At 31.2% G+C, this 14,565-nt stretch overlaps 1 protein-coding gene across 1 annotated transcript; it reads left to right on the top strand.

The window, feature by feature from the left end:
- The first annotated feature begins 3,215 nt into the window (after positions 1 to 3,215).
- LOC135125159 (DNA replication licensing factor Mcm6) lies at positions 3,216 to 12,952 on the top strand. Its single transcript, XM_064050533.1, has 6 exons — positions 3,216 to 3,442; positions 3,494 to 3,902; positions 3,953 to 4,144; positions 4,202 to 4,849; positions 11,802 to 12,737; positions 12,788 to 12,952. Exons 1-6 carry the CDS (start codon positions 3,351 to 3,353, stop codon positions 12,887 to 12,889), a joined length of 2,379 nt encoding a protein of 792 aa, XP_063906603.1. The 5' UTR covers positions 3,216 to 3,350; the 3' UTR covers positions 12,890 to 12,952.
- Positions 12,953 to 14,565: the final 1,613 nt, after the last annotated feature.

Below are 14,565 nucleotides of genomic sequence, written 5' to 3' on the forward strand. Positions count from 1 at the left end.
ATGTTTTTCTAATTTCTCGTGGAGAAATAAGGATTTTGCAGTTAAGCTGCGCCCCCTTGGCTGACGACGAATAAAAAAAATCATTACAATTGAGACAGGGCGGGTGGGTGGGGCTACATTTTGCCTTTTTTTTCTTAATATGTGTAGACTTCTTTTGTAGACAAGAAACTTAAAACATGAAAATGGAAAATTTGTGTAAGGAAATATCGATTTTTGCAATTAGGCTCCGCCCTATACTTAGTTGCAAAATCCATATTTCTTTGCAAAAATGTACCATTTTAACGATGTTCTAAGTTTCTTGTTGGCAAAATATAAGCCCCCCCCACCCCCCCCCCCCATCTCAATTCTGATGATTTTTTTATTCGTCGTAAGCCGAGGGGTGGAGCGTAATTGCAAAATCGATATTTCCCTATGCAAATTTACAATTTTAAACATGTTTTAAGTTTATTGTCGTGAATAGATGACTATACATTTGAAGAAAACAAGGCAAAATATAAGCCCCGCCCACCCGCCCTATTGCTATTGTGATGATTTTTTTTTTAATCGTCGAGAGCCAAAGGAGCGAGATTTAATTGCAAAATCCTTATTATTTCTCTACAAGAAATTACCATGTAAGACGTGTTTTTGAGTGCCGTGATATTCAAAAAATACTATAAGAATTAAGAAAAAATATATTTTGTCTTTTTTTCTTAATATATTTAGTATTCTTTGAACAACACGATACTCAAAAACATGTTTCTAATTTTTTGTAAAGAAATAAGTATTTGCAGTTAAGCTCCGCCCCCTTGAATCATTGCAAATAAAGAAAAATCATTACAATTGCGATAGGGCGGATGGTCGGGGCTTATATTTTGCCCTTTTTTGTTAATATACGTAGTCATTTTTTCACAACAAGAAACTTAGTAAAACATGTTTAAAATGGAAAATTTGTATAAGGAAATACCGATTTTGCAATTAGGTTTCGCCCCATAATTTCAAAGTCCATATCTCCTTCCAAAAATGTACCATTTTAACCATGTTTTAAGTTTCTTGTTGTGAAAAGATGGCTATGTATATTAACAAAAAAAAGACAAAATATAGGCCCCGCCCACCCACCCTATCTCAATTGTGATGATTTTTTCTTAATCGTTGAGAGCCAAAGAAGCGGAATTTAATTGCAAAATCCGTATTTTCTTACAAAAATTTACCATTTTAAACGTGTTTTAAGGTTCTAAGAAAAAAAAAAATATATCACAATGGAGATGGGGTGGGTGGGTGGAGTCTATATTTTGCCTTTTTTGTAATATACATATTATTCTTTGAACACGATACTCAAAAACATTTTTTTTTTTTGTTCTAAAGAAATAAGTATCTTGCAGTTAAGCTCCGCCCCCTTGGTTCACGGCGAATAAAAAAAATCATCACAATTGAGATAGGGCGGGTGGGTGGGGCTTACATTTTGGCTTTTTGTTTTAATATGTGTAGACTTCTTTTCACAACATGAAACTTAAAATATATTTAAAATGGAAAATTTGTATAAAGAAATATCGATGAAGCAATTAGGCTCTGCGCTATATTTGCAAGATCCATATTTCCTTGCAAAAATGTAACATTTTCGATAACCATGTCCTAAGTTTCTTGTTGTGAAAAGATGGCTATGTATATTAAGAAAAAAAAAAAGGCAAACTATAAGCCCCGCCCACCCACCCTATCTCAATTGTGATGATTTTTTCTTAATCGTCGAGAGCCAAAGGAGCGGAATTTAATTGCAGAATCCATATTTTCTTACAAAAATTTACCATTTTAAACGTGTTTTAAGGTTCTAAGAATAAAAAAATCATCACAATGGAGATGGGGTGGGTGGGAGGGGTCTATATTTTGCCTTTTTTCATAATATACATAGTATTCTTTGAACACGATACTCAAAAACATTTTTTTTTTGTTCTAAAGAAATAAGTATCTTGCAGTTAAGTTCCGCCCCCTTGGTTCACGGCGAATAAAAAAAATCATCACGATTGAGATAGGGCGGGTGGGTGGGGCTTACATTTTGGCTTTTTGTTTTAATATGTGTAGACTTCTTTTCACAACTTGAAACTTAAAATATATTTAAAATGGAAAATTTGTATAAAGAAATATCGATTTTGCAATTTGGCTCCGCCCCATAATTGCAAAATCCATATTTCTTTACAAAAATGTACCATTTTAATAATGTTCCAAGTTTCTTGTTGTGAAAAGATGACTATACATTTTAAGAAAACAAGGCAAAATATAATTCCCGCCCACCCACCCAATCTCAATTGTGATGATTTTTTCTTAATCGTCGAGAGCCAAAGCAGCGGAATTTAATTGCAAAATCCATATTTTCTTACAAAAATTTACCATTTGAAACGTGTTTTAAGGTTCTAAGAATAAAAAAAAATCATCACAATGGAGATGGGGTGGGTGGGCGGAGTCTATATTTTGCCTTTTTTCATAATATACATGGTATTCTTTGAACACGATACTAAAAAAACATTTTTTTTTCTTGTAAAGAAATAAGTGTCTTGCAGTTAAGCTCCGCCCCTTTGGTTCACGGCGAATAAAAAAAATCATCACAATTGAGATAGGGCGGGTGGGTGGGGCTTACATTTTGGCTTTTTGTTTTAATATGTGTAGACTTCTTTTCGCAACATGAAACTTAAAATATTATTAAAACGGAAAATTTGTATAAAGAAATATCGATTTTGCAATTAGGCTCCGCCCCATAACTGCGAAATCCATATTTCTTTACAAAAATGTACCATTTTAATAATACGATCCAAGTTTTTTGTTGTGAAAAAATGGCTATGTATATTAAGAAAAAAAAAAGGTAAAATATAGGCCCCGCCCACCCCTCTATCTCAATTCTGATGATTTTTTTTTATTCGGGGGCGCAGTATAATTGCAAAATCGATATTTCCCTATACAAATTTACCATTTTAAACATGTTTTAAGTTTCTTGTTGTGAAAAGATGATACATATTTGTATGAAGAAAATAAGGCAAACCAGAAGTTGACAGCGCTGCACATTATCGCAATTTGATTGGTTGAAAACCCAACAATAACGGCAACGTTATTGTTGTGCCAACTTTCAACGGAAACGTCATCGTCAGCGGCAAGTTTTATAAAGCAACTTTTAAAGCGAATATTTTAATTTTAAATTTTGGCAGTTGACGTTTATTGTTTTCGTTGACATGCGCAAAATAGCGATGGCGCTGCCGTCGCACACATTAACCCCCCATGCCACTCACTCAAAATAAATGAGGTTACGTGAGCCTAATTTTCCCGCCTAAATCTTGCTTTGTTGTTTGAAAGTTTCAACTCGATTTTTCCGCAATTATAACGAATAAATCATGGATGTAGCCAACGTCCAAGTGGGCCAAAGACAACACGTCGATGAGATCGGTGTCAGGTGCCAGAAACTGTTCCAGGATTTCTTGGAAGAGTGAGTACTCTCTTGACGCTCTAACCCGCTTAATTAATAACAATCATGTAGATACAAAGAAGACGGCGAAACTAAATATCTAGAACCGGCTAAAGAACTCCTCAACCAAGAACGCAGCACCATTGAAGTGAGTTTCGAGGACTTGGAAAAGTACAACCAGAATCTCGCCACGACGGTCATCGAAGAGTACTACCGAATATACCCCTTCATCTGTCAGGCCGTCTCTAATTTCGTCAAAGACCGCAGCGACTTAAAGAAACACAAAGAATGTTACGTCAGCTTCGTGGATGTGCCCACAAGGCACAAAGTACGCGAATTAAAAACAGAGAAGGTGGGGACTTTGATTCGAATCTCAGGACAGGTTATCCGGACTCACCCCGTTCATCCTGAGCTGATTTTGGGGACTTTCGTGTGTTTGGATTGCCAGACGGTGATTAAAGATGTGGAGCAGCAGTTCAAGGTTGGTGTTTTAAATTTTCATCGGGTTGTAATAATTTTTTTTTTTTTTAGTTTACCAATCCGACGATTTGCCGAAATCCCGTGTGTAGTAACAGAAGGAGGTTTATGCTGGATGTGGATAAGTCGTTGTTTATCGATTTCCAAAAAGTGAGGATTCAGGAGACACAAGCCGAGTTGCCCCGGGGGTGCATCCCAAGGTGTGTGGAGGTGATTCTGAGGGCCGAGAATGTTGAAAGTGTGCAGGTGGGTGTTATGAATTTTTACTGAGTAAATTTATTGACCCTAGAAATCATTGTCTAGGCCGGCGACCGCTACGACTTCACGGGCACCCTCATCGTGGTCCCCGACGTGGGGGCCCTCAGTCTCCCGGGGGCGCAAGCCCAGATCAGCTCCCGGCACAAAGCCGGCGACGAAGCCGAAGGAGTCCGCGGTCTGAAAGCCCTCGGCGTGCGCGACCTCCATTACCGCATGGCCTTCTTGGCCTGCAGCGTCCAGCCCACGAACCCCAAATTCGGGGGCATCGAGCTGCCTCTGAACGAGATCACCCCCGAGCTCATGCGCCAGCAAATGACCGAGGGCGAGTGGAATCACATGTACGAGATGAGCCACGACAGGAACCTGTACGTGAACCTCATCAACAGCCTCTTCCCCAGCATCCACGGGAACGAAGAAGTGAAGAAGGGGATTCTGCTGATGTTGTTCGGGGGGGTCTCCAAGACCACGGTGGAGGGGACCGCGCTCAGGGGGGACATCAATTGTTGCATCGTGGGGGATCCAAGCACGGCGAAGAGTCAGTTTTTGAAACAGGTTTCAGAGTTTTCACCTAGGGCGGTGTACACGTCGGGGAAGGCGTCGTCGGCGGCGGGCTTGACGGCGGCGGTGGTGAGGGACGAGGAGTCGTCTGATTTCGTGATCGAGGCGGGGGCGTTGATGTTGGCGGATAATGGGGTGAGTAAATAATTGTCTAGTAGGCCATGAATTTTATTGTTAAAATAATGATGTTGGCAATGGCAACGCGGTGCTGTTACCAACATAATTTTTATTCCCGAGAGTAAAGTAAGGAAGTATTGTAATCGAGTCCATCAGGCGACTGGCTACTTTCATGTTTTTGACGTTTCATGACCCCTAGAACATGAACAAAATTCGTCCCTGTTTTCTGTAGTAAATATTTTTTAGATTTTACTATTTTATTAAAAAAAAAAACTTCATATTTCAGTTTTGGAGTTTTTCAGTATCAATTCTTCAGTTTTTCGATATTTCGGTGTTTGGATTTTTCAATCATTCTTCGATTTCTTGATTTTTTTCATTCATCGATTTCTCAATTTTTCGATGTTTCAGTGTTACCAATTTTTGACGCTTCTAAATTTTCGATATTTTAATTTCTCGATTAATCAATTTTTTAGTTTTTCAATTCTTTAATTTTTCGATTTTCCAGGATTTTGTTTTTTCAATTTCTCGATTTTTTCATTTTTCGATTTCTCAATTTTTCGGGGTTTCTGTTTTTCGATTTTTGTTTTGGACTTTTCGATTGCTCGAATTCTCGATTTTTCTATTTTTGAAAATTTTTGATTTTTTAAGTTTTCGATTTCTCCACTTTTCAAATTTTTTGGTTTCCTCATTTACCGATGTTTCAGTTTTGGGATTTTTTCAATTTTTAAATTTTTCAGCATTTTGATTCTTTTTTTTATTTTTTTAGATTTTTCAATTTTTCGATTCCTCAATTTTTCTTCATTTTTCAATTCTTGGATATTTCGGTTTTGAAATTTTTCAATATTTCGATTCTTTGACTTTTCGCCCTTTCGGTGGTCTTCGAATTTTTCAATTTCTCGGTTTTTTCATTTTTCGATTTCTCGATTTTTTATTCTTAGATTTCTCAATTTTTCGATGATTCAGTTTTACGATTTTTCAGTTTTTGACGCTTCCAAATTTTCGATATTTTAATTTCTCGATTAATCAATTTTTTGCTTGTTCGACTTTTCGATTTCTCGACTTCTTGAGTTTTCGATTTTTTAGTTTTTCAATTCTTCATATTTTCGATTGTTCAGGTTTTTGTTTTTGAGTTTGTCGATTTTTTAAAATTTTCGATTTTCCGACTTTTCAATTTTTCGATTTCTTAATTTACCGATGTTTCAGTTTTGGGATTTTTCAATTTTTTGATTTTTTTAGATTTTTCGATTCTTCAATTTTTTTTTATTTTTTCAATTTTCCGATTGTCAGTTTTGAGATTTTTCAATATTTCAATTCTCCGATTTTTCACTTTTTCGATTTTGTGATTTTTAAATTTTTGATTTTCAGTTTGTGAAATTTTTAGATTTTTAGATTTCTCGATTTTTCAGGCGATCGATATTTCCATTTTTCAATTATTCGAATCTTTAAATTTAAGAATTTAGGTTTTTCCGTTCTTTGATTTTTCGATTTCTCAATTTTTCGATTTTTTAATTTTTCAATTTTTCGATTTCCTAATTTACCGATATTTCATTTTTGAGATTTTTTAATTTTTCGATCTTCGATTTTTCGTCTTTTCGATTTTGCGATTTTTAAATTTTTGATTTTCAATTTTCCGATATTTTAATTTTTCAGTTTTTGAAATTTTTAGATTTTTTAGTTCAAAATTTCTATTTTTCAATTTTTCGAATTTCTAAATTCAAAAATGTAGATTTTTATGTTTTTTGATGTTTCGATTTTTCAGTTTTTAAATTTTTTGGTTTTTCAGTTCGTCGATTTTTCTATTTTTCAAATTTTTGATTTCTCGATTTTTCAGTTTTTCGATTTTTCAATATTTCGATCCTTCGATTTTTAAATTTTAGATTTCCAATTTTTCGATTTTTAAATTTTAGATTTTAACAAATTTCGATTTAAAAATTAAAACTTTTCAGTTCCTTGATGTTTCGTTTTCTCGACCTTTCGTTTCGATTTTTCGTCTTTTCGATTTTGCGATTTTTAAATTTTAGATTTTCAATTTTTCGATATTTTAATTTTTCAGTTTTTAAAATTTTTAAATTTTTTGGTTTTTCAATACAAATTCGAATTTTTAAATTCAAAAATGTAGATTTTTCAAATTTTCGATTTCCTAACTTACCGATGTTTCAGTTTTGGGATTTTTCAGTTTTTCGCGATTTCAGTTTTTGACTTTTTGAACATTTCGATTCGTGAATTTTTCGATTTTTTTAGATTTTTCGATTTTTCGATATTTCAGTTTTGTGATTTTTCAATATTTCGATCCTTCGATTTTTCGATTTTCAATTTTTCAATATTTTAATTTTTCAGTTTTTTAAAATTTTTAGATTTTAAGAAATTTCGAATTTTTAAATTTAAAAATTAAAATTTTTCAGTTCCTTAATATTTTGATTTCTCTCTTTCGTTCCGATTTTTTGAATTTTCGGTTGTAGATTTTTAAATTTCAGATTTTCAATTTTTCGAAATTTTAATATTTCAATTCTTGATGTTTCTATTTTTCAAATTTATCGTTTTTTAAAATTTTCGATTTTTCGCCTTTTTAATCTTTGTAATTTTCATATTTTTCGAATCTTCAATATTTCGATTTTTTGACGTATTGATTTCTCGATTTTTTAATTTTTCGTTTTTCTAATTTACCGATGTTTCAATTTTGGGATTTTTTCAATTTTTCAATATTTCAGTTTTGAATTTTTCAACATTTCGATTCTTCATTTTTTTTATTTTTTTTAGATTTTTCTATTTTTTGATGTTTTGATTTCCGAATTCTTTAATTTTTCTTCGTATTTTCAATTTTTCGATTTTTGATTCTTCGATTTTTCGTCTTTTAGATTTTTTACTTTTTCGATTTTGCGATTTTTAAATTTTAGATTTTCAATTTTTCGATATTTGTATTTTTCAGTTTTTCGAATTTTCGAATTTAAAAATGTAGATTCTTCAGTTTTTTGATGTTTCGATTTCTTGATCTTTGGATTTTTCAATTTTTCAATTTCCAACTTTACCGATGTTTCAGTTTTGGAATTTTTCAATTTATCGATTTTTTTAGATTTTCCGATTTTTTGATGTTTCGATTTTTTACTTCTCCAATTTGCGATTTTTTGATGTATTGATTTTTCGATTTTTCAATTTTTCGATTTCTCGGTTTTTTCAATTTGTTTTTTCGATTTTTAAATTGTAGATTTTTCAATTTCTCGATCTTTGATCTTTCGATTTTCCAATTTTTGACTTTTCGGTTTTAGATTTTTCAGTTTTTCAATTTTCCGATTTCTAAAATTTTTGATTTTTCGGTCAGTTTGTTGATTTTTCAATTTTCGGATATTTCGACTTTTTGATTTCTGGATCTTTTGATGTTCCGTTTCTCGATGTTTCGATTTTTCGATTTTTTTCGATTTTTCAATTTTTCGATATTTCAGTTTTGGGATTTTCCAATATTTCGATCCTTCGATTTTTCGATTTCTAAATTTTAGATTTTCAATTTTTCAGTTTTTTAAAATTTTTAGATTTTAAGAAATTTCAATTTTTTAGTTTTTCGAATTTTTAAATTTAAAAATTAAAATTTTTCAGTTCCTTGATGTTTCGATTTCTCTATCTTTCGTTTCAATTTTCTGAATTTTCGGTTGTAAATTTTTTAAATTTCACATTTTCAATTTTTCGAAATTTTAATATTTCAATTCTTAAAATTTTTAGATTTTTAGATATTTCGATTTTTCAGGTTTTCGATATTTCTACTTTTTAATTTTTCGAATTTTTTAACTTAAAAATTTAGATTTTTCAGTTTGATGTTTCTGTTTTTCAAATTTATCGTTTTTTAAAATTTTTGATTTTTGAATTTCTCGATTTTCAATTTCTGTATTATTCGATTTTTCAATTTTTCGATTTCCTAAATTACCGATGTTTCAGTTTTGGTATTTTTCAGTTTTTCGATAGTTCAGTTTTTGAAATTTTTCATTTCGATTTTTCAATTTATGATTTTTTTAGATTTTTGTTTTTTTTAATGTTTCGTTTCTCAATTTTTCAATTTTTCGAATCTTCAATATTTCGATTTTTCGACGTATTGATTTCTCGATTTTTTAATTTTTCGTTTTTCTAATTTACCGATGTTTCAATTTTGGGATTTTTTCAATTTTTCAATATTTCAGTTTTGAATTTTTCAACATTTCGATTCTTCATTTTTTTTTTTTAGATTCTTCCATTTTTTGATGTTTCGATTTCTGAATTTTTTAATTTTTCTTCGCATTTTCAATTTTTCCATTTTTGATTTTTCGATTTTTCGTCTTTTAGATTTTTTACTTTTTCGATTTTGGGATTTTTAAATTTTAGATTTTCAATTTTTCGATATTTGTATTTTTTAGTTTTTCGAATTTTCGTTTTTTTAAATTTTTCAATGTTTCGATTTCTCGTTTATTATTCGAATTTTAGATTTTTCGATTTCTCAATTTTTCGATGTTTTAATTTTTCGATTTTTTGGTTTTTGGATTTTTCGATTACTCGAATTCTCAATTTTTTGAATTTTTAATTTTTCTATTTTTCAAATTTTCGATTTCCTAATTTACCGATATTTCAGTTTTGGGATTTTTTAATATTTGGATCTTCGATTTTTCGTTTTTTCGATTTTGCGATTTTTAAATTTTAGGTTTCCAATTTTTCGATATTTTAATTTTTCAGTTTTTAAAATTTTTAAATTTTTTGATTTTTCAATACATTATTCGAATTTTTAAATTCAAAAATGTAGATTTTTTTGTTTTTGATGTTTCGATTTTTCGGTTTTTAAATTTTAGATTTCTCGATTTTTCAAATTTTTGATTTCCTAATTTACCGATGTTTCAGTTTTGGGATTTTTCAATTTATCGATATTTCAGTTTTTTACTTTTTGAACATTTCGATTTTTTTAGATTTTTCAATTTTTCGATATTTCAGTTTTGGGATTTTTCAATATTTCGATCCTTCGATTTTTCGATTTCTAAATTTTAGATTTTCAATATTTTAATTTTTCGGGTTTTTAAAATTTTTAGATTTTAAGAAATTTCGATTTTTTAGTTTTTCGAATTTTTAAATGTAAAAATTAAAATTTTTCAGTTCCTTGATGTTTCGATTTCTCTATCTTTCGTTTCAATTTTCTGAATTTTCGGTTGTAAATTTTTAAATTTCACATTTTCAATTTTTCGAAATTTTAATATTTCAATTCTTAAAATTTTTAGATTTTTAGATATTTCGATTTTTCAGGTTTTCGATATTTCTGGTTTTTAATTTTTCGAATTTTTTAACTTAAAAATTTTGATTTTTCAGTTTGATGTTTCTGTTTTTCAAATTTTTCGTTTTTCAAAATTTTCGATTTTTGAATTTCTCGATTTTCAATTTCTGGATTATTCGATTTTTCAATTTTTCGATTTCCTAAATTACCGATGTTTCAGTTTTTGAATTTTTCATTTCGATTGTTCAATTTATTATTTTTTTAGATTTTTCGATTTTTTTTTGATGTTTCGTTTCTCAATTTTTCAATTTTTCGAATCTTCAATATTTCGATTTTTTGAAGTATTGATTTCTCGATTTTTTAATTTTTCGTTTTTCTAATTTACCGATATTTCAATTTTGGGATTTTTTCAATTTTTCAATATTTCAGTTTTGAATTTTTCAACATTTCGATTCTTCATTTTTTTGATTTTTTTTTAGATTCTTCCATTTTTTGATGTTTTGATTTCTGAATTCTTTAATTTTTCTTCGCATTTTCAATTTTTCGATTTTTGATTCTTCGATTTTTCGTCTTTTAGATTTTTTACTTTTTCGATTTTGCGATTTTTAAATTTTAGATTTTCAATTTTTCGATATTTGTATTTTTTAGTTTTTCGAATTTTAGATTTTTCGATTTCTCAATTTTTCGATGTTTTAATTTTTCGATTTTTTGGTTTTTGGATTTTTCGATTTTTCAATTTTTCGATTCTTCAATATTTCGATTTTTTGATGTATTGATTTCTCGATTTTTTAATTTTTCGTTTTCCTAATTTACCGATGTTTCAATTTTGGGATTTTTAAATTTTGGGATTTTTCAATTTTTCAATACATTCAGTTTTGAATTTTTCAACATTTCGATTCTTCATTTTTTCGATTTTTTGATGTGTCGATTTCCCGATTCTTTAATTTTTCTTCGTATTTTCTATTTTTCGATTCTTCTATTTTTCGTCTTTTAGATTTTTTACTTTTTCGATTTTGCGATTTCTAAATTTTCAATTTTTCGATATATATATATATATATTTTCCAGTTTTTCGAATTTCCAAATGTAAAAATGTAGATTCTTCAGTTTTTTGATGTTTCGATTTCTCGATTTTTCGATTTTTCCGCTTTTCGGATTTTTTGGTGTTACAAGTTATCAAGATTTCAGAGTTTAGATTTTTCGATGAATTATTGATTTTTTCAATTTTTTGATTTTTGACGTTTCTAAATTTTCCATTTCTCGACTTTTCGATTTTTGACTTTTTCATTTCTAAAGTTTTTGATTTTTTAAATTTTCCATTTTTCGACTTTGGTTTCTCGATTTTTCAATTTTTCGAGTTATCGAGATTTCGATGTTTCGATTTATCGTCTTTTTTTTTTAATTTAAAATTTGCCAATTTTTCAATTTTTGGATAGTCCGACTTTTTGATTTCTGGATCTTTTGACGTTCAGTTTTTCGTCATTTCAGTTTTGGAATTTTCGATTTGTCGGTTTTTTAAATATTATCATATTTTTACAGGATTTGTTGGGTTATTCTTCAGGGGCGAGGGAAGTTCTGTCGAAATAACCTTGAACCAATATTTTAAGATTAAATTTCATGGTTGCCGGTTTTTTCTCATCAACATTTGTATATATGTTTGCGTACACGCTCCTATCCTTGTTGCGTCCTTTTACCATCCAGTCAATCCTGCGTCCTCCATATTTTAACGAAGAACACCCACTTACCCCCGTTGGTAGGTCTGTTGCATAGACGAATTCGACAAAATGGACCCCCGCGACCAAGTGGCCATCCACGAAGCCATGGAACAGCAAACCATCTCCATAGCCAAAGCCGGCGTCCGCGCCACCCTCAACGCCCGCACCTCCATCCTGGCGGCGGCCAACCCCATCGGGGGCCGCTACGACCGCGCCAAATCCCTCCAGCAGAACATCGCCCTCTCGGCCCCCATCATGTCCCGTTTCGATCTCTTCTTCATCCTCGTCGACGAGTGCAACGAAGTCATCGATTACGCAATCGCTCGAAAAATCGTCGATTTGCACAGCAACGTCGAAGAGTCAATCGATAGGGTGTACTCGAAAGAAGAAGTTCTTCAGTATATATCGTTCGTGAGAAGATTCAAGCCTGTGATTAATCCAGAGGCGGCGGAATTGTTAGTCCGACACTACAATCACCTCAGGCTGAGAGACACAGCAACCAGTGGAAAATCCACCTGGAGGATCACCGTTCGTCAGCTCGAAAGCATGATTCGACTGGCCGAAGCCATGGCGAAGATGGAAATTTCGGACGAAGTGCTGCCAAAACACGTCAAGGAAGCGTACAGGTTGTTGAATAAGTCTATCATCAGAGTGGAACAGCCGGATATACACTTGGACGATGATGGAAACGAAAATTTGATCGACGACGAGGAAATGCCAGCGGAAGAGATTCCTCAGCAAGCCGCGAAGAAGAAGTTGCAGTTGAGTTTTGAGGATTATAAAATTTTGAGTAATAAGATTGTGGTACATATGAGGAGGGAGGAGGAGAGGAGGGATGAAGAGAATCAGGAGGGTATAAAGAGGAACGATTTGGTGGAGTGGTACTTGAATATGATTTCGGATGACGTGGAGAGTGAGGAGGAGTTAGTGGAGAAGAAGGAGCTGATTGATAAAGTCATCGACAGGTTGATTTATCACGTGAGTATTGGGTTTTTAGGTTTGGAAGGTTGGTAACGTGGTGGTTGCAGGATCAAGTTATTATTCCGCTGACGAGGACGGGATTAGGGAGGGATCAAGAAGAGGACGAGAATCCGCTGCTTGTGGTGCACCCGAATTATATCATTGATTGATTGGTTTTATATTTAAGTTTTTTGTTGTAATGTTGATGTATGTAATAAACATATTTGCATATTTTTGTATTTTTTAATTAAAACTATCTTCGCTTCTGTTATTCCACCACCATGGTTTCCGCAAATATTCGACCACGAACGCACATGATTACAGATTCCTGTAATGCAAGACAATTAAATGTCAATTTTTTTAAAGTTCTCTCTGGTTCCATTCACTTGCAAACGAAATTTTAATAAACATTTTGGTAATTTGTTTATATTTTTATTAATATTTGTCACAACGTGTATCGAACGATGTATAACGAATTTCAACAAATCTTTTTAAATGTGTGTATGCAACCAGTTATACATTGTAGAGATTTCTCTGGTTCTAACTAACTGATTTTTTTACGATAATTCTTATATCATCAGTTTTGTGGGGGAATAAACAGGCAGATTTTGGTTAACAATTTACCATGCAAACAATAACTTTAAAACATCTGCAAGATTTCGAAGTATTCAGTTTAGCAATTCTTCATTTATTCAATAAAATAACTGATTGACTGATTCATTTTTTTAGTGTCCCTGTATAAGCAAATCTAAAAAATGGGGTTCTTAATTTGGTCAATAAAAAATTGATCGAAGGCTAAGTATAAGCCGACAAACCCCGCCTTTAAAAAATGATAAAATTTGATTTTATTTCACATCATAAGCATGTTAAATTTTTGATCAGAATGTATTTGGTCGTCCTCACTAAAAAATTCATGACGTCACCTCAAAATTTTGCTGAATAAATCCTATCTAAAATGTACAAAATATGGTGAGTCTCTCCTTGATATTTATCATTCCATTCATATTTTTTGGATTCGGATATATAGGGTGACTCAAAAAATTTAATGAATGCGCAAATTTATTTTATTAATTTAATCAGGAACTACAAAACCGAATGATTTGAAAACTTGGAAATGGTTTAAATTTATCATAAGCATGGTAAATTTTTGTTCAAAATATAATTATTTGCTCATCCCTCCTAAAAAATGGATGACGCCACCCCAAAATTTTGCTGAATAAATCCTATCTAAAATGTATAAAATATGATGAGTCTCTTCTTGTGATTTATCATTCCATTCATGTTTTTTGGATTTGCATATACAGGATGACCCCAAAAATTAATGAATGCTTAAATTTATTTTATTGATTTAATCAGGAACTACAAAACCGAATGCTTTGAAATCTAATGTGAAAAAAAAACATAATGGACATGCAGTCGTCACGTTTCCGAGAGCGAGGGAAGTACTGTCTAAACCCTTTAGACCGATTTTTTTGATTTTCCCATTTTTCAATATATCAGCTTTAGAATTTTGCAATATTTCGTTTCTTCAATTTTTAAAATTTTTGATATTGTGTTTTCTCGGTTTTTAAATTTTTCGATATTTTAATTTTTCAGTTTTTAAAGTTTTAGGTTTTTAGATTTCTCACTATCTCGACTTTTCGATTTTTCAGTTCCATGATTTTTCAATTTGTAGATTTTTTGTTTTCTTTGATGTTTTGAGTTTCTCGAATTCATTTCAATTTTTGACGTTTTTAAATTTTTCGATTTCTCAATTTTTCGATTAACTGATTTTTTATTTTCCCATCTCTCTATTTCTCGATTTTTCAATTCTTTCTTCAATTGTGATTTTTCAATTTTTCGATTT

Source organism: Zophobas morio, unplaced genomic scaffold, assembly GCF_036711695.1.
Source record: "Zophobas morio isolate AGI-343-1 ecotype UQ-CSIRO unplaced genomic scaffold, CSIRO_AGI_Zmor_V1 ptg000008l, whole genome shotgun sequence".
Lineage (NCBI taxonomy): Eukaryota > Metazoa > Arthropoda > Insecta > Coleoptera > Tenebrionidae > Zophobas > Zophobas morio.